The sequence below is a fragment of the Sphaerodactylus townsendi genome, linkage group LG02 (assembly GCF_021028975.2).
Source record: "Sphaerodactylus townsendi isolate TG3544 linkage group LG02, MPM_Stown_v2.3, whole genome shotgun sequence".
NCBI classification, from domain to species: Eukaryota; Metazoa; Chordata; class Lepidosauria; order Squamata; family Sphaerodactylidae; genus Sphaerodactylus; species Sphaerodactylus townsendi.
Genome location: NC_059426.1, coordinates 143,947,663 through 143,967,805, shown reverse-complemented (window position 1 = coordinate 143,967,805; position 20,143 = coordinate 143,947,663). Strand labels below are relative to the sequence as shown.

General features: G+C 41.1%; 1 protein-coding gene across 1 annotated transcript in view; it reads left to right on the top strand.

Moving 5' to 3' along the window:
* The window catches only part of POMT2 (protein O-mannosyltransferase 2), a 37,335-nt gene extending 17,794 nt beyond the window's left edge, over window positions 1–19,541 (top strand). The window contains 10 exon segments of the mRNA XM_048485902.1: window positions 557–635; window positions 911–1,062; window positions 1,796–1,887; window positions 2,241–2,317; window positions 3,241–3,312; window positions 3,786–3,845; window positions 4,028–4,133; window positions 5,828–5,968; window positions 12,100–12,205; window positions 14,606–19,541. Of these exon segments, the coding sequence (XP_048341859.1) occupies window positions 557–635; window positions 911–1,062; window positions 1,796–1,887; window positions 2,241–2,317; window positions 3,241–3,312; window positions 3,786–3,845; window positions 4,028–4,133; window positions 5,828–5,968; window positions 12,100–12,205; window positions 14,606–14,711 (991 nt within the window). The 3' untranslated portion in view covers window positions 14,712–19,541.
* The last annotated feature ends 602 nt before the right edge of the window (window positions 19,542–20,143 follow it).

Here is a 20,143-nt window from a genome sequence, read left to right as displayed (position 1 = left end):
CTTTTATTGATAGTTGCCCTTCTTCACTACTAGATTATTTCTACCACAGTAGGCAGGAACCTGGAATACAACTGCTTGTGACCTGAGTGTGACTTCAGTTTGTCAAAGTACTTTACTGTGTTTGGTGACTTTTTCAGTGTACTAATGGCACTTTTCAGGCATCGCGTTTCCCTGTGGCATCTTACAGCACACTTTTCACATCATACCCTGATACATCATTTAAAAAATAACTATAGTAATTATTTCCCTCTGCTCGTTTAGGTCTTATGAACTGTTGCTCTTTACATAAAGAAGTGAATGGGCCTGTCTTAGATAGCTTTTGGAGCTGAGCTTGGCTTTTCAGCTTCAAAGGAGAAAGAGTTCACTGTAAATATTCAACTACAAATCTGTACATTTATGGAAGGGCCCTGTATTGGCAAAGTAATATAATATTTCCCCATGATGTACCGCATTAGAGGTGGTTTGAAAGAGTGTCTATATTTTATTGAAATGAATGTTTGCTACTAATACTGTTCCAAGTATCAAGTCAAACACTGTGGTTTTATTTTACCTATAGGACTTCCAGAAACTTACACAGTCACCAGCACGAGGCCCCGTTGACAAGAAAGCACCTTCAGGTCACTGGGTATGGAATTGTAAGTTGGCAAAGACATTACTTGATCCTGCCAAATGAAATATATTCCCAAAGCAAAGGGCAATAGATTTTTTTTCTAGTAATCCACTCAAAATGTGTTATTCAGAAGCAGGGAATGGTGATTTCAATGGAGTTGTGGCTCAGAACAAAAAGATAATACTATATGAAACTGTTTAACATCAAAAGGAAAATAGGTTGGCTCATCCCTTTAATATGAAGCTTTGGAAGCCCACATATCTCTTTTCTTGCATTTTTCCTTTAATGTTTGTTTGCTAGAACGGGACTGGAGATTCCAATGATTTCTGGCGAGTTGAGGTGGTGGGAAGAAAGGCAGGGAAACATATCAAAGTCCTTCGTAGTCAAATCCGATTGATTCATCTGGCTACAGGCTGTCTCTTGGGTTCAACTGGAAAGACACTGCCGAAATGGTTAGTAGTCAGAGGTAATCTTCTTGGAATACTAGAAATGCATCCTACCTTTTGGTTCAGGTTAGGGCATTGTGCTTTTGGTTGGTGCCAGACACGTCCTACCAATATTTGGACGTGTGCCATTAGAACACACACACCCTTTATCTAGGTGGAATGGTATGATGCACTTTCTAGTCGTAGTTGTTGCTGAATAATAGGATTAACCATTTTCCCACTTCAGTCACTTCCTTTGTTTGAATTAGAGGGGTTGCCACAGATGTGGGCTATCACAGTTTGCAAATGAGAACTTATTTCTTGTGTCTCTTGAAGAGTGAATAACATTTTTGTTTGAAAAGGGTTCTGCTTTTATGACTTCCTGCCAAGCTCCCTCAGTTGCCAAGCTTTGGTTTCTTGAGCCGGATGTGCATTGCCCATTCCAAACAGAAACCCGCATTTGAAAACAATGTCTGGCACCTTTGAGAATGGGACTGCTGTTTATTTCTGCCAAAAACATGATGTTTCAACAACAGGAACACAAATATGTGTGTGCTTTATGTACCTTTGATTGTCTAATATCCTCAGCTTATGTCTAGTTTCTTCCTGAATTCTGTTAAGTTCAGTTGTTCAGTCCAGAAAACAGAGTGCTTCCAAAAACTGGATATGTTGCAGAAAGTCAAGGTGCCTGAATGCCAGTTAGAATAAACAATATTGGAATTGTTGTTGATTGCAGACTAATAGTTTTCTTCGTTCACAGGGGCTGGGAGCAGGTGGAAGTCACTTGCACACCCTACCAGAAGGAATCTCCCAATTCCCTTTGGAATGTTGAAGACCACATCAACCCTAGGTGTATGTGATTGCACCTCCTTATTTTGCTTTTAAAGTATGTAGGTTACTTCTGGCTTCTGAAGAGAGTGAGAGAGAATGTAAAACAGTCAAAGCTTAATATTAGAAATGGATTTAGGAGTTCCTTTGGGCGTGTGGCTTAAGATGATCTCATGTGTACAATAAGAGTGTCCTGTTTGTCAGATCTTGGCACCTTCATGCTCAGGAGAAGGAGCTGTGGGGGAATGAGTGCTGATCAAAGCATGTTGTATGGGGCTTAGAGTCCTCCTGCTATGCCGTGTCTACTGAACCTAATTTAATAAGTGCATAAGTGACCAATGTATGAATTTTGTTTTGAACTGTCCTCTTTCCTTTAGTGCGCAACATCAGCCTGGATGTTCTGAAGCCCTCCTTTCTAGAGATTTTGGTGGAGTCTCACATGGTTATGATCCGAGTAGGTAGAGTGGGTTGGATTCCATTTTGTTTGTAGCTCTTCCTTTGTAGTGTAAATAAAATGTTATTTCACTAATGACTGGACCAGCTGTTAAAACAGAAGAATAATAGGATCTGGGTCTGTTAAGTTTTGGGGAGGCAGCAGGGAAAGACAGGAAATGTTTCCTCAGATTGCTTGTGTGATCTGGAGAGGTTGCTCAGCATTTGCCAACTACATACTCTTGTAAAACCTTTCATGACAGTAACGGAAGCAGGGCTTTCTTGCATGCATAAATGTTCCGTTTTGCCTAATGTGATGGGATTACAAGAGGAACATTGTGAAAGAACATAGAGTGCAAATGGTCGCCCATTAAAGGTGACACTTGTTGAAGAAAGTACTTGGGACCCTGCAATTTGATGTCCAGACATTTGCAACTTCCTGTTGATAGGTTTTCACTTTGTTCAGCCTTGTTCTGAGAGTACCATTTCTCAGTCTCAGCAAAATCTAGAGCCTGTAATTGTAAAGGATGTCTGATACTTTGCATTTAAGAGGATGTGGGAGTAAACCATGTGTTAAAGCCTTCTGTGGCAAGTATACTGTTATGTCAGTTAAAGACTTGGATCCTGCAAAAATGTTATGCTAAGGAAATGGTTTGTATGCAGTGGAGATGGGGAGGATTTCACCATAAGAAGAATCCAAGTTTCCCAGAACAATAACACTATGGATTCCTGAGCTTCATATATTTTACCAATTTCTGGGGTATTATAGTATATTACTTGTATTTGCATATACAGGAGATGTGTCATCACTTTGAGAGAGTCAGTTACAAGGCATGTAACATGTCCTAGGAATGTGAGGGGGCAGTTATTAATCCAAGGAGATTAAAAAAAGGGCAGTTCCAAAGATGCTCATACAGTAACCTTCTGATTACTGCTGATTTTCAGGGAAACAGTGGCCTCAAACCAAAGGAAAATGAAGTAACATCCAAGCCCTGGCACTGGCCCATCAATTACCAGGTAGATGTATAAGTTGTCATCATGTGCATGAGTGATTTGTAACTTCCTGTTATAGTTTCCAGGGTTAAATGAACAGTGCAGTGAATTGTTTGTCAGCTATCTTTGGTTGTTTGCAAGATGCATCAGGAATGATGGCTGAAAGAACCCAATTTTTGTATCTGTCTGCATTCTTACTAGTTCTTACTAGTTGGTCATCACATGCGAATTACTCAGTGGCCTCTACACTACTGTTAACTAGTCAGCAGCTGGTTTAGTGCTATCAAACAGCAAAACTAGGTGGCTGAAATGGCTCCTGTGATAACTATGCAGTTTATATTGATGTGTGAAGATACCCAAGTAAAATAGTTGTACTGCTTCTGGTTATTGGAAGCCTTTCGTTCTCTTGCAGCAGCAAGTGAGGCTCAAGATAATAATGTAGGCTGAACAATATTTGCATTGATCACTTCTGTTTATAGCCATCAATTTCTCCACAGGGCCTGCGTTTTTCTGGAGTGAATGAGACTGATTATAGGGTTTATTTGCTAGGAAACCCGGTAAGCAGAACATGGCTCTAGTTCCTTGAGGTGAGAAATGACTTTCTCTTGGCATCTGTACCTATGGCTTCCCTTCCTTTTTCCTCAAATCACTTTCCTCCCACTCTGTTCTCAGTACTTTCTTAAGAGTTTTGTAGCACCTCTTTGATACCTTTGTCTACTTACTGGACTTTCCTTGGCAGGTGATCTGGTGGCTGAATCTGGTCACTATTGGCTTATATCTCATAATTGCAACATTTGTATCTGTGGCCATCAAGAGAGGAGCTCACCTGACAGCTGAGCACAAAGGTAAGGCAATTCTTTCTACCTGCTGTGTTGATATCCTAACAGCTTCATTCCACAAACACATTCTCCCTCTGAATGGTGGGGAGGAAGGAGGGAAAACATTGTGTGTAATATGGAAATTATCACAACAGTGATGGGTGAGGTTGTGGTGCTCCTCAAGAAATGCTCCAGAAAATAATTGTTGTTGTTGTTTATTCCATTTAGTAGACCTCCCTACCCCCGAAGGGCTCAGGGCGGTTTACAAGCTAACCAAATACAATACGTTACAACTAGAAAACAATAGAATAAATAGAAAACAATAGAATAAACAATAGAATTAAAACAATAAATACAATAAAAACAGTAGCAGCAGTAACCTTCTCATAATTAATTAAGTAGATGACGTCTGGTACTAAACCCTGGGAGGCGACTGGCAGATGTTCAGGTAAGCAGATGACACATAGGGCAACAAAGAGGGGCAAACTCAGCGGCCAGCCTCCCCAAAAGCCCAGTGGAACAGCTTGGTTGATGGACACCCTGGAAAAATCTCCAGTGTGACATGGGGAGATACAGTTGGAAAGAGGAAACCGAAGAACTCCCAGTATGCTTATGTGGGACTTCTTACATGCATGCTCAGTGTTCTCTTGATTTCAGCCTAGGTTTTTAATTGAGTCTGTAGACCTCTCTAATTGAAGGAGATAAGTACCACTAAAAGAAGTTCTATGCAACAAGTGAACTTAGTCTAAGCATTTTTAGGTTGGGGAAAAAAGGACTAGTGCTGATAAGATCCAGCTAAAAGAACGTAAAAAACTAAGGGTGAAAAACGTGAATCTTGGATCCTCAGCAGGTGTTACTTCTGCTATTGTTTGAGAATTCCTGCAATAATGAAAATGCCCTGGAAAAACAGTTGCCTGTCAGAGTTCATATTCTTGACATTTTGCTCATGTTTGGGTGGTCTCGTTTAGACCTTTATTACCTTCCTGATCTTCTGACCTGTAATCTCATATTGATCTTCCAGCAGTTGCTGTTGGGTGCTTACTACATTTATTGTTGTTCTATTGCAGTTGTGCACAATGGTATCATTAACATGGCACGGCTGACAGTGGTAGAAAGTTAAGTCCCCAACTTAGGGTGCTCCTCTAGGATTTCCTGGGCAAGAGATGCTCAGTGGTGGTTTGCTATTGCCTGCTCCTGTTGCAACCCTGGACTTCCTTGGTGGTCTCCCATCCAAATACTAACCAAAGCTCACCCTGCTTAGCTTCCAAAGTTTGACAAGATTGAGCTAGCCTGGTCTGTCCATCCAAGTCACTTACTGAAGAGTTGGTAAATTAAAATCTTCTTGGGAGATACTTGGCCTGTCCAGATATTAACTAGATTCTTTTGGTCTCTTAATGGGGCCATGTCATGAATCTTTGGAGTATTGCCTCAGAGCCTGTGGGAAAGGGAAAAGATGAGTGAGTGAGTGAGAGGGATTGTGGTGGTGGCGGCAGCGCAGCAGCGGAGGGCTTGCATATAATTCGAGGAGGGCTTTTTCGGCACAAAAACTGTGCTGAAAAAGTTGACTTATATGCGAGAATATACGGTATACAGCTTTAAGTTGAGAACAGTTCAAAAAACTGTTAATTGAGTCTGTAGACCTCTCTAATTGAAGGAGATAAGTATCACTAAAAGACCAGTGCTTGAGATCTCAGGGTGTGTGCCTGTCTGTTGTGTTATAGAGCTTTCCCGAGTCCTCTTGCATGGTGGAGGATTGGTCATGCTGGGATGGCTTCTCCATTATTTTCCTTTCTTCATGATGGGCAGAGTACTATATTTTCATCATTACTTCCCTGCCATGCTCTTCTCTTCCATGCTGACAGGTAAGTTTAACAAATAATCACACAATAAAAATGCTAGCTTAAGTTCTCAACAAACATGAACCGCTGCATCCTCTTTTAGCACTGAAAATGTCCCTAGTTTGATCTAAACTTAGATCAGACTTAAAACCAGTTCAAGTGTAGCTTTATTGGGTGGCCTTCGGCAGGCCCTTTTTCCCCTCCCAATGAGCGGAAAGGGGAAAATAAATATAGTATCAAAAAAGAAAGGGAGGGAGGAGAAACTTCCCATTGTTGTGGGTCTTCTCTCTCCAACAGCTGTCCAAATCTAGCCGTCAGGTGACAGGATCTCTCCCCTGGGCATGCCTAGGCCGTAAATTCCTGCGTGCAGAGAGCACAGTCAGTGAGTTGTTATTCAGATACTGCTAACTAGCAGGATATTTCCCAGTTCTTCCCCTGCCAGAATGATTTTCGAAACGTGTCTTGACTTTTCAGATCATCACCACACACCAAATTATTCTCATTTCCTTGCCTATTCATTTCCTTTTTATTTTTCAGCTATTGTGTTATTGTCAATTTCAGCGGAATCTATTCGGTGTCTTTCCTGTCTTGCTAAATGTTAATCTCATTTTTTCCTTTCATCTGATAATTTTATGTGCCTTGTGTTCCTCCTTACCAATTCCTTATTGTAGATTTGTCAGACAAAAATCCCCAGGAGCTTTTATTTTACTCTTTAGTTATAAATAGCTGTGTCATTTCCCTTTATAAAAGCAGTAATTTAAATGGAAATCCCTGTATATAATTAACCTACACTTTCCTTCTTCCTATTATTGTTTTTATTTATATATTTGATTCATTTATTGTCCACCTTTCTCCCCGTGTGCGGAGTGGCTTATGTTATTCTTCTCCCCTCTGTTTTATCCTCACAACAATCCTGTGAGGTAGTTTAGGCTCAGTGTGTTTGATTGACCTCAGGCCACAGTGCAAGCTTCCATGACAGAGTAGGGATATGAACTTGGATATCTCAGATCCTCATCCGGCACACTAGGTTATCTTTAATATGTTCTAGAATTAAGATCTACTAACACTAATGTTTCTGAAATAGCAATAAAGACTGTTGTGCAAAAAAATACATTGGACTCTAGAAAATTAATCCCCCCCAGGGCAAGAGATGTAGACAGGGCATATCTACAGGAAATGGTGCCCGGCACAAATACTGAAATTGTGTACCTTCCTCCCCTGCAACATCCCAGCTTTGCCAAGGGGGTACAACAGGGTGCCTGAGAAGTTGGATCACGGAGTTGCGAGGGGTGGGGAGCCAGCTGGGTACCCATGAAGATGGGGATAGTTCTTCCTATCTCCATAGATACCCCCCCCCCCCAATTTGTAAAGCTGGATCCTGGCTTTGCAAAGAATGGAGCCAACAGTCCTCCCCATCTCCATAGTTGCACGCACAAACGCACATTGCTTGCAAAGCTGAATGCTGGCTTTGCAAAGGGAAGGTGGAGTCAGCAGGGTGCCTATGAAGATGAGGAGTTTGAGTTGAGTTTAACTTACAACAGAAGATGGGTGATTTAACCTATCTCAGGTATTCTTTATCTATCTTCCTTTTTCCTACGCAATGGCGTAGTGGTTAAGAGCAAGTGTGCTCGAATCTGGAAGAACTGGGTTTGATTCCCTGCTCTGCTGCTTGAGCTGTGGAGGCTTATCTGGGGAATTCAGATTAGCTGTGCACTCCAACACATGCCAGCTGGGTGACCTTGGGCTAGTCACAGTTCTTCGGAGCTCTCTCAGCCCCACTCACCTCACAGGGTGTTTGTTGTGAGGGGGAATGGGAAAGGAGTTTGTAAGCCCCTTTGAGTCTCCTTATAGGAGAGAAAGGGGGATATAAATCCAACTCTTCTTTTTCTTCTTGCTTGGAAACTCTTTTTTTCTTCTCTTTTAGGGTCAAAATTAGTCAGAGGGGGTTTACAGTTAGAGTACTAATGAGAAAAATAAGATTTAAGCAATATTAAGTGAAATTTATATTTGTTTGTAAACCCTTTCTGTATAAGATTTATTTTTATGTTATATTATTTGTTATTATTTTATGTATCTTCATAAATTTGCAATAAAGTCATTTTATTTTTAAAAAAGATGAGGAGGAGTGTTACTGACTGAGTGAGAAGGAATCTGGGCATTGTAGTTCTGTCAGCTGCTCTGCACATGAGAAATGGCACCCACTGGAATACATCTCCCAGAATCCTTCACTTTTTCTGATTGGTTGTCAGGAACACTCTGCTCAATTATATAGTATAATGATTTAATTAGTTTTTCTAAATAGTTTTATTACATGGAATTTAATCTGGAAAGAGGTAAATTTTACCTTCTGCTGTTGGTTTATGAATTTTCCAAACTGCAGAAGAACTGCTTGTGAATGCTGATACTAGAACAATTGGTTCCTTATCTGTTCCTCTTATGCTTAAATGGTAGATATCCTCATTAGTATTTTCTGGAATGCCTTACAATATTAAATTATTTTTTCAGAGGTTATTATCTAATTCTGATTTTAAAAATCCAAGGTTTTATTTGTTGCTAAAGCTAATTCCTTGTTTTCTAAAAAAAAATATCAGTGGTTTCCTGCTTAGGAACTGCAGTTATACCAGTTAATCCTTCTCTCATATTATTTGGCACAAGTACTTCATTCCCCAATTCTTCTCGATCTATCAAGTCTGTTTTTTATTGCAAACCATTTTCAACTTTCTTTTCTCACAGCATCCATTTCCCCTCCTAATTTAACATACATCTCTTTAAGAAAAGTCTTGAGTTTTTCTCGTATTATGGATTTGAATTGTTTTTATGGGTTTTCTGCTTTATAAAATACTCTATAAAGTTTGCTGTTTTTCTTCCCCTCTATCCTTGCTCTGTTTCTTGAATGTTCTTTTCTACAAAATAACCATCTTCTGCTATTATTCATTGACTGTTTTCTATTTTGTGACCTATTTTTGCAACAGAAGATCAAAATCTAACATTCAGCCAAAAAACTGAGTAGTACTATGTTTGCCTATTGGAAGGCTATGACCTTTAGATGACCAAAATTCAATTAAAATGTATTTTACCAAGTGATTTGGCTAATTAACCATAATTCTCCACTAATCAGTACTTTATGAGCTTTAAAAATGACCATTAGTGTTTCAAGGTTTGTAATTACATCAGCTCAAATTATCAGAACAGACAGGCTTCTAGAGGGCTGCTAAAGTGCAATTCAGGCTAGTAGAAATGAGCAGTCTTTGAAAGAAGAAATAATGGAACAAATCAGACATAAGTGTTAAGTGCACGGTAATTCTTCCTCTAACTAGTTCTACAAGTTCTCTGAGTAAACTAAATTTCCATTAAATGGTATTGTAAGCTCAATAAACAAAGTATTCTTCCTAGTGGCTTCATCTGTGTATACTTCAATTAAGACTAGAGCAATGAATGGACAAAGGAGATCTCTGCAAACCAGAGAAAAGCCCTGAGTTTGCAGAAAAATTGGAAAGTGTTGGGTGGTATTAAATCCCTCCAAAGTAATAGAAGCAGTGTTTGTGCCCTGAGTGTGAAGGTTGCTAGACAACCACAACCGTATTGCCAGCCGTCAAACTTTGGTTTTTGTCAATAAAAGGCAGGGAGGATGGCCCTTACCAGTTCTGTTTTGTCCTGCCAGTCTACCCCCTACTCTCCTCTCTCCTACCTTGGAGGAAGAGACCCAGCAGCAACAACCAAGTAACCTGCTACCATATAATTTGCACAACTGACATGTGGCAGTGGTGGCTACGACTTGATACCACACAACTCACTTGGGCCCAGTGGTAGCCTCCACACTAGTTGCATGGCTTGGCCGGGCCCAGCAAGGGCCAACACATGAACAGCTGCTTGACTTTTGGCCTGACTTTTCCTAGAGAGAGGCTATCAGGTTGAGCGAGGGAAGGAAAGCTGAAAGCCAACGTGATTTGAGTTTCAGGTTGTGATCTGGAACACTCAGGATCAAACCCCCACTCTGCCAAGGGAGCTTGCCTGGGTGACCTTGGATTGGTTGTACAACACTGTCAGCCTACTCTATCTCATAAGGTTGTTATGAGGATAAATTGAAGGAGAGCTAGATAAGCTGCTGTGGATCCCCGTTAGTGAAGTATAAATGAAGAAAACAAATAATAAAGCTGAAGATGGGGGTTGGCAGATAAAAGAAAGGTTGGTTGGTGAGTGGGAAGGAGAGAAGGAAGCAGGGCAAGGGGAGGGGATATGGGGGCTGCTATGACGAGAGAAAGAGGAAAATAGTGTGTGGAAGGGGATACAGGGAAAAATTAAGTGACCCCCCACAATTTCTTGGAGGTTTCCCACTCATGATATCATAACCCCCAAGAGAAGAGTAAGATGTCCTGCAGTTCTAGATAGCTCAAAAATAGAAACGTTTGCATAAAGCTCTTTCAGAAAGTATTTGATGTTGCACAGAACCCACTGGGCAGCCTCCCTTTAAGAGCATAAGATCCTGCTGGATCAGTCCAGTGGTCCATTGGCCCTGGCATAGCGTTTGAAACAGGAGGATCAAACAAGCAGGGCATAGAGGCTGAAACCTTCCATTGCTGCTTCCTCCCATTACTTGTGTTCAGAGGTTTGCTGCTTCTGTAGACAAAGGGTCCCTTCAGTCACCATAGCTAGTAGCCATTTTCTCTCCCATTTTTTAAATTTTGTCAACATACACAAGAACAAAAAAAACCGTAAACACTTTCATACCACCACCACGTCAATACTAAACAAAAACATGAAACCAAAAAAGAAAAATAACCAGATATTGACTTCCCACTATCTCATGGTTGAATTCTAATCCATCCTAGGTACATGCATCTATTTGAAATGGAACAATTTATCAGTTACACACTTTATCATTTCTAATATTCTATTTCAGTCTGCTGCTTTTAGATCTCAAATCCTGCAGTTATTTCTCTTCTACTATATTTTTTCAATAGGTAACCTATAAAAGGTTTCCAGTTTTCTACAAACTTCTCTGTATTACTGTCCTTTAATAAGGCTATTTGCTATTTCTGAATGTTCTGTGATCTTCTGTATCCAGTCTTCCTTTGTTGGTATTTTTCCGCTCTCCATTTCTGCTCGTACAGTATCCTTGTACACATATTCATGAAAAGCCGTTTATATTGATTTGGGATGTCATCTCCCATTAGTCCCAGTTGAAAAACTTCAGATTTTTTCTTCATTATTATTTTCATAATTTTTTTAAATTTCTTTGAGTATCATGTCCCAAAAGGATTTAGCCTCTGTGCATAACCACCACATATGGAAAAAAGATCCCTCATGTTTTTGGCATTTCCAACATCTAATAGATATACCTTTAAACACTTTTGCCAGGTTCTTTTGGTGTCAGATACTATCTAAACATCATTTTATAATGATTTTCTTTCAGATTATAATATGCTATAAACTTCAAATTGCTATGCCATAATCTCTCCCAATGCTTTAAATTAATATTCCTGCTGATATTCCTGTCCCACTTAATCACTTCAGGCTTTACAACCTCATCCTTTGTATCCCATTTCAATAACATCTTATATATTTTAGTAATCAATTTCTCATCATTTGTAGAAACCTTACTTTCAAATTCTGCTATTTGTGCATCAAAACCCATATTATTTTGATCTGTGAGTGGAAAAAGCCAGGATGAGGATAAACCCCGGCAGCGGTCTCCAACACCTTCCTCCACATTTGTAGAATTTGTAATGCCTTTGTGTGGCATCTTGCTAGCCACTGCTTTGAGAAACCGGAGTAAAATATTAGGAAAGCATGCCTCTAATCTTGTTTTCCCTTCAAAATTAATCTTCAGCCTGATTTCAAGGCTAGAAGATGGGAAGACAATAGTAGCAATATGGAAATGAGAAATTTTGGAAATGTGTTTGAATGAGTAAATAAACTCTGATGCTGTTTTCTGCTAAGGATGATGTGAATGTCCTAGTTGTTTGGTCAATTAAGGAGTATTGGCTTTCTGCTACTGGGAAGCTTGCTGTAGAACGCTCCATCGAAAGGTCCTTCAGAATATTAAAGAGAAATTGTATTGCTTTTCTTCTTGGATATATTGATATGATTACTGGTCTGCACCAATCTTTCTGTATTCAAATGTACATATCTCTTTCTTTTTTGTTCTCCCTCAGGGATTACATGGGATGTTTTCCTGAAGTTCTGTACTGTGACCTTGTCAACCAGTATCCCGATTTATAATGGTGGGATAGTGTTGTTGATTTTGCTCATTATGTACAGGTAAGAGGGGGTCCCTGATCTGTACATTGCAAGCTGCTAATGCATATCTGAGAGCTATTTTTGAGGCTGAAGAACTATTGTGATTTCACATTTATTTAATCAAAACCCTCTGTATTTTGCCATTCCAGGATTGGTCACATTAAATTGAAAATTATATAAATATGCAACTATACTGTGTCTCAGAAAAAGACGTTAATATGGTCAGTTGAGGTGCAGTGGAAAAGAAAATTGTATGCTCCTGCATTAGAATGTAGGCATTGGCGAATGAGAATTATTATTCATTTTTACATGCTGCTTTTGTCAAAACCATTATTTCGTGCATTATTGAACATGGTACTTTGATACAAGAACATTTATAGTTCAATGAATAACTATCACCAATTGAATGCCAAAATGTATTTTTTACTTTCAAACAAATGTGGGGGGAGGGGGCAGGACTAGGTAGGCACTAGGATCTGAGTGAAGCATTCTACAACAAAGAAGGTCTGGCCTGTTGAGTTCTGTGGTGGAGAAATAAAGAACTCTGCTAACATCTTTTTCTGAGACAGACTATATTATAAAATATTGCAACATACAGTACAGTCCCCCAACCCCCCCCCCAGCTGATATATTAAAGAAAATTGCAACCAATTAAAATATTTTTAAAGCTAGCAGTTCTGATAAAAATACCATTTATGCCTTCAAAATGCAATTGGCTAGCAATGTGAAGAGAACAAGTTAGAGCCCAATCAAAGAGAATTGTTTTCAACATCAAGCATAAGACTAAAAAAAGATGGAGCTGGCATGACTTCCCTTTGGAGTTTCTTCCAGACTTGATGCTGGGCCTGGGCTGGCCGCCGCTGCCTCGCTGGGCCTAGCTTTTGTGTTCAGGTGGAAGGAGGGTTGGGCTTGGGAGGGCTGGTACAAGGCCCAGTGAGGCAGTGGCAGCTTGCCACCACTGCCCTGCCCTGCCAGGCCGGCTTGGTGTTTGGGGCAGGGAGGAGGCTTGGGAAGAGGCTTGGAGAAGGCTTGGGAAGGCTGATGCTGGGCCTGGGTTGGTATTTGGGGCAAGAGGATGGTTGAAGTGGGCTTGGGAGGGCTGGTGCTGGGTCCAGCTTGTTGTTTGGAGTAGGGGAGGGTTGGAAGGAGAGGAAGTGGTGGTGGATGAATTTACAATCCTTCTTATTTCTTTTGGTGGGACAGAGTATAGTGCAGTGCAAGCAGCAGCGGGAAAAGACCTTGCCTTCTGTGTTCGTTGTAGGGCACATTTCTGCTACTGTGGGAACCAGTATGTAGAACTAGGTGGACCACTGGTCTGATCCAGCAGGGCTGTTCTTACATTCAGACAGGACCATGTGGGAGTAGGTTATATACTGTGATCATAGATAGTTTAGGACTTTAAGAGTTATAACTAGCAGTCTTTGGGTTGGGCCTGGAAACTAACTAGCACCTAATATTTCTGTATGTGTGTGTAAAGTATGCGCCTTCAAGTTGCAGCTGGCTTGTGGCAACCCAGTAGAGTTTTCAAGGCAAGGGACTAACAGAGATGGTTTGTCATTGCCTGCCTCCATGTCCCGATCCTGGTATTCCTTGGTGGTCTCCCATCCAAGTACTAACCAGGGCTCACCCTGCTTAGCTTCTGAGATCTTATGAGGTCAGGCTAGCCTGGGCCATCCAGGTCAGGGTGGTAGCCAACATAGATGAAACAGAATAGGAATGGCTGGCACCCAGCAGCACGTCCCACCAGTAGTCTGGCTGGCCCCAAATTGGGCCATCTGCTGTTTCTGAACATCGTTCAAAGCCAGCCACATGTAGAGTATGTTACAGTTGTCCCAATATCCGTGTTAAAAAGGGCATTCTGAAAGGCCCCATTTGACAATGTGACCTCCCCCAAATGCTAGAAAATAAGCAGGAAACTGGGGGGCCGGGGCTTCATAAGACCATCTTACTAACAGTGGAGAAAAAGCCACCTGATCCTGTGAGCTAGCTCTTTTTAAAAACTAAAATAAGGTCTTTGAATTAATATATTACTGACTTTCATTCTTTCTTCAGAAGCTGCTTCTCCCGAGGTGCTTTGTATCTCTGTAGTGCTCATGTACCTCTCTCTTGTTCTCTGTCACATTGCAAGGGTATAAAAGGTTTTTCTTTTATGATCGCTTATACCCTTTAATGGCAGCGGACATCTAATACGCTGCCTTGGCCTTGACCTTCTAAACTGAAAGAATGATTGAAGGAATTCTAAATTACCCTGCAAAGTTCCATTGTACTAGTCATCATGTCTTTCTTTTCATTTTTTGAGGGTGCATTAGCCTTGCCCTCCGACAATTGACGAGTTCTGAATGGTGTCTGCAGTAGCTCTGTTCTGTGCTACTGTGAGATAGAGCTGGCTGAAAATTGATATGTTTTGGCTCTTGTCCACAGCTTCTACCTCTTCCATCCGCTCTCTTACGGGATAATAGGACCTCTGGCTTCTGATCCCAACAGCCCAATGGCAGGACTTAGGTGGCTGGAAACATGGGAGTTCTAGAGCCAGCCTGCAACAAAGGAGTAACAGAAGAAGAGAGCTGAAAAACCCTCTAACCGCTTCATGAAAGCTGTGAAGAACCTGTTCCCCAGCATCATTTCTGTGCCGGGAGAATAGATTGTCCGCTTGAGGTCTGAAGAAAAGGAGGCAGCCATAAGGATTAAGCTCTGCCTGTAATTTCTGCCATGGGGTCTCGGATTCTAATTCCTTGAGCCAGCTGCTGCTTCAAAGTCTGAACATTCAAGCAGTAGGCTTAGTCAGGCAGCTGTGACCTTCACCGCAGTCTCATTTGTTTGCAAGTTAGAGGATGCATGCATTTTTTGCAAGCACATACCTGGGTGTTATCTGTGTGTCTGGTCAGGTGTGATTTAAAAGAGCATAGGAATGATCATGTGGACGTAGAAAGGAAATTATCTTCTAAGACTTGGATGCAGTTCACATCCAGTATCTGCTGTGGAGATCTTTTTAAAGGTGTGCATGTGTATTATATACACTTCACACACACTATGTTTCTGAAAGAGCATTGCTACTGCTTTGATCTTCAGGAACTTGGAAGTTTGAAGCCTTCCAAGATTCTGTGCCTTGCCAGGCCCTCAGACCAAAAGGCAACGACTGCTGTGTATCTTTGCCTAATGCCTTTGCTCTGAGCACAATTAACCACTCACAGTAACCTTGTAGCTATCTACAAGATCTCATACAGGAATGACACTGTTTTGTTTGAGAACTGTCTGAGCAGAGAAATCTGTTTAATTTCTGTTGTATGTTTCGTACCCTAAATTCCTCTGATGGAGAGAAGTGGCACCTTTTTGGAGAGGCAAAAGTGAATATATGATAGGCTAGAGCTGATGCAGAGGGCTGCCATTCGTCCTTTTAGTCTCATTGCTCACTAATTCTCCTGCCTGAGGGTATCTTGTAATGAACGCAGAGTATGCAAAACATGTTGTTGATGCTGATGTATCGGTTCATTGTTTATTTTAGATGTGTATTTACTTCTGAGAAGAAAACTGTCCTCTTTGCTGTGATATACCATCTAGCCAAAATATCTGTAACTGGAGGACAAGATGAAAGTACTTGACCCGGCTCATCAAAAGGACTTTTTAAGACTCCGCTACCAAGAACAAGTAGAATAGAAGCCCTGGGGGGAAATGGGCTCAGAATCCGAGTGAGGTATGCCGATTCCTCTTGCAGAATGTTCCGACATCACAGCTCTCCAAAGCAAATTTAATTCCCACTCCAATCACAGCTTTACGTATCAAGGAAACTGAGGGATAGAGGCAAAAAACAAAAGTATAGTAATGACGGGATACCCCTGGAAGACAAAAGAATATGACAAGGCTACTACAACTGTGATCTGTATCAAATAGTGCAAAAGGTGCTGAAGTCATTTAATAAATATCAACTAGTGTATCAGTACTTGAGTGATTGGGTTTTTGTATTCATGTGGCATATTTAATATACTAGTTGATGTTTATTAAATGACCACAGCACCTTTTGCACTATTTGATACAGATCACAGTTGTAGTAGCCTTGGTATAGTTTGTATTCTTTTGTCTTCAAGGAAACTGAGGCCATCAATTCCAGGAATTTCATTTCAGCACCAAATTGAAGCCTGCTGCTTCCCATCCCCCCTCTGGCATCATGAAAAGGGCTATTGCTGTTGGCATGGAGACTGTATGCCAACATTTCCAGGAGAGGCTAGCTTGGCTGTGAGGTACCTTCAGTGTCTGAGCTCAGGCTGCCAGAGACATTAAGAAGAGAAACGCAAGACTTGTTTTTAGTTATCTGGCCAGATCAGTGTTAAGAACGTCACATCCACCTCTCTAGTTAGCAGCAGTGGGCTTAGGTGTTCAATCCCCTATATAGTGCAACTATTCAGGGGTCCCAGCTTTTGATTGTAATTTCCCCCAGTTTCTTCACTGATGGTTTTAATGGTCTTTCTGTTAGTAGCTTTGTGGCAGAAATAGTCTGCTGCTTTAACTGACTTATAACTTCAGAGATCTCCCATAGGTTACTTTTTGGGGTGGGAAACCAAGGCAGTTTTTTTCTTTTAAATTCAAAATGTACAGAATTTCTGTACATTTCCTCTCCAGTAACCTAATAGATGCCTAATTGGTGCAGTCTAGCCTTTAGTTCTGAAGAAAACCCATCCTCTACACCACAAGAGCTGTCCCTTAGGTAAACAGTTACTGCTGTCAACTGCAACTATTTCTGCAGTTCGTCCAGGAAGGGCTGCTTTATCTCTCTGGAAAGTTATCTCAGACTGTGACAAATACAGAATCTGATTTTTTTTTGTTTTAATCAGGAGGCTTCAGACTTGCTATTCCTGTTTGCTTTCACTTGTAGAACTCTGCTGAGCTTTTGGCCTCTAAGAGGACTGTTTTGGCTTCTTGTCCACCTAAACAGGTTCTAGTAAAAACCACTGGAGGGCCCCCTTAATCCTTCCAAAACCTTTCCAGCATCACATCAATTGATTAGATTCACTAAGAAAGAGCTATAGTCCACTTAAAAAATTTTTTGGTTTAACATGTGTTTGCTGGAGAGTGGTTGAGGTTTAGCTGGGCAGGAGGCATCCCCATGTCTTCCTCCTAGCATAGGGATGCTAATGAATGTTGGTGCTTGTAACACACTAGTTCCTTTCCATGCCTCTGATCTTGGTTTATTTAATTTAGAAATCTTGGTGAGGCACTTGTATTGTGCCACAGAACTAATGAACACCACTTATCTATACACTAAAGTCTTTTCTTGTTCTTTCAAAATGTCCAGAATATTTGAGCCCTTTCTGGTATAATTCCAAGTAAAAAATGTGGATTTAGAGGAAATAGAAAGGAAGGCCCATTTTGCATGCACGATCTCCTTTGCATTCAGACTTCATTCTCTCTGTGGCAGATTCCCCTGCATGCACACTATTTAGGCTTTTTTGCACTCTGATCATCAAAGCCCCATGGTTTTCCAAACCTCTTCAAAGCATGATGTTAATTCTCCCTTCGCAGAAAAAAGTGAAGAACTCTGCTGTATGTTCTGCCCTCCCCGGGTCTTCCTGGCTGTCCCTGCTCACAAAACAGGGAGAGAATCAGAACTGCTAGGTGCTTTGCTGCTGAAGAATTCCCAGAAAGCAAGGGGGGGGGGGTCCAGTTTGAAGCTTCTAGAAGGAAATGAGTGAATAATGGGCCAAAGTGTTTTGATTACAAAGGATGTAAAAACAGTTTCTGTTTGTAGACATAGTATACAGATCAAATGGTTACTGTTCTTGACTGCACAATCTTTATGTAGAAAATCAGCCTCAATGGCTCTGCCGGTATCATTGATTGGGTTTAAAAGGCAATAAGTTGCTTGTTACATTCTTTGCTGTCCCTGTCCCCTTTTCAAATGACTGCACATAGGATCATGAATCTCACTTCCAATGGCTACATCAATGTCATAAGTGTCAAACTCGTGGCACTCCAGATGTTATGAACTACAGTTCCCATCATGCTGGCAGGGGATGTTTGGAACTGTAGTCCATATCATCTGGAGGGCCACGAGTTTGACACCTGTGATCTATGTGGTCTAGCCTTTGAATCCTGGTGTCATCTACTGTTCGATCAATAGCTGGAGGAGCATAAATGAAATGGTTTTCCTGAGAAACTGAAATAATCAAGCAGACTTTTCTTCCTTGGTAGGGTAGGACTAACAATAATTATTTTTTCTAGGAGGTGAGAAGGAAAAATTAGCAATAAAAGATTGATACATTTCATGGCTGTGCCCACTTTCTCGGTCTAATTAATACTGTATCCTAAAAGAGTTGTACTGTGGTAAAATATTTCAAGTCCAGAGTGAAGCAGTGTATGTTTCTTTCAGCCACCACTGCAGTTTTATTTATAAAGGGATGGGTCTTAAGCTCTCTTTGCACTAAGTGGACTATTTCCTTGAAGAAAAGATTGATCATTTAGCAAGAAAAGAACCTGAGGATCCATCCCATAAGATTTGGGTACATGGGTATAGCTACAGAAAACGGCACCCAGAGCAAACACTGAAGTTGTGCCTCCCTTGCCACTGAGGTGCCCCTCTTGGAGGAGGCGATGTTGGGCCGATAGTGTCAGGGCAGGGGGTGGGTGGGTGGGTGCCAAGGGAAGACTGGCAGGGTTGCAGGAAGAGGAGGTGGTGGCAGGCTGTTCAACGCTCCTTCAGCTCTTTGCTCCAGTGGAGAGGGGGCAGTCGACTGAACACCCCCCCCCCCTGACCTTGGGTGGTGGTGCCTGAAACTCCCCTCCCCAGCTCCATTTCATGCCTATAAGTGGGTTGACAGAGCTGAACTCCAAAACACCAATATGGTACAGCGCTTCCTCAACCGAACCCATTAAGACTACAGGTCTGGGACAAACTGAACCAACGCATCAAACAGGCAAGGTAGAATCCTCTTTGACTTTGTACCTTTTAACAGGCAAGGAATCCGTGAAGTGGAAAATTGCTCTTTTGCAGATACGGTCCTTTGCCTTTGTTCTGAGGTGAGGGCTATACCACATAACTTCTGGATTTGTTGTTCATCTCTGTTTCAAGAAGTGCTTTAAAGAAGTGATTTGGGTTCTGCCTTAGGCACTATAATGTCTGTAGATAGTATGATGATTGTCTTTCTAGTGACCTTAGACAAACGTTTGTACTAATGCTGCTAATACTGGAGTGTGTGTATGTATGTGAGTGAGCATGTGTATTTTGTACATGATCACTGTCCGTATTTTTAACGGCACATGTTTCATTGCTCTGCAGTGTAACTGGCAGTGCTTTTTGTAAAGGGACTAACTGAAAGCTGGATAGAATTTACATTTTACTTTTGTAATAAATAGACTCTCTTTCAAATGTCCATTTTTATTCTTATTTTTTGGGGGGGTTCCATAAAAAGCAGGAAGAAAAAGATATATCTATCCTCTGCAGCAGAACTGCTAATGGTACTAGTACCATGTCTCACAGCCACCTGTGGTTTTGCTGCATTCCACCAGCAAAAATCCACTGTTCTCCGGGAAGAGTGGTAGCCCAGGAAAGAAATGGGCGAAGAAAAATATCTACAAATAGCATATCAAAGCTTGGAGGGAATTCCTGAATCCTCCAGCCTGGTAGACTTGTCTTCCCTGGCCAAATTTTGACACAGAAAGTAACACCAGCTGTTATGAACTGTAATATAGTTTCTCATTATCCGAATGTTAGCACCAACCGTCACATTGGGATCATCTGCTACACTTTAAAAGTCTATTGTTCTAGCTGCAGTCCTACTCAATAGTACCAGTAGTATTATGAAATCAATATGCTACTGCATATAAACTCACATTAGTGCCGCAGTAATTCATGTTGTAGTCACATCCACATTAAATTGCTCTGTATTCTGTGCAGGGCTGTCTTGAATTGTTCAAAATGTTTGAATTGGTTCAAAATGTATCACCTAGATTGTTCATTGGTAAAGGTAG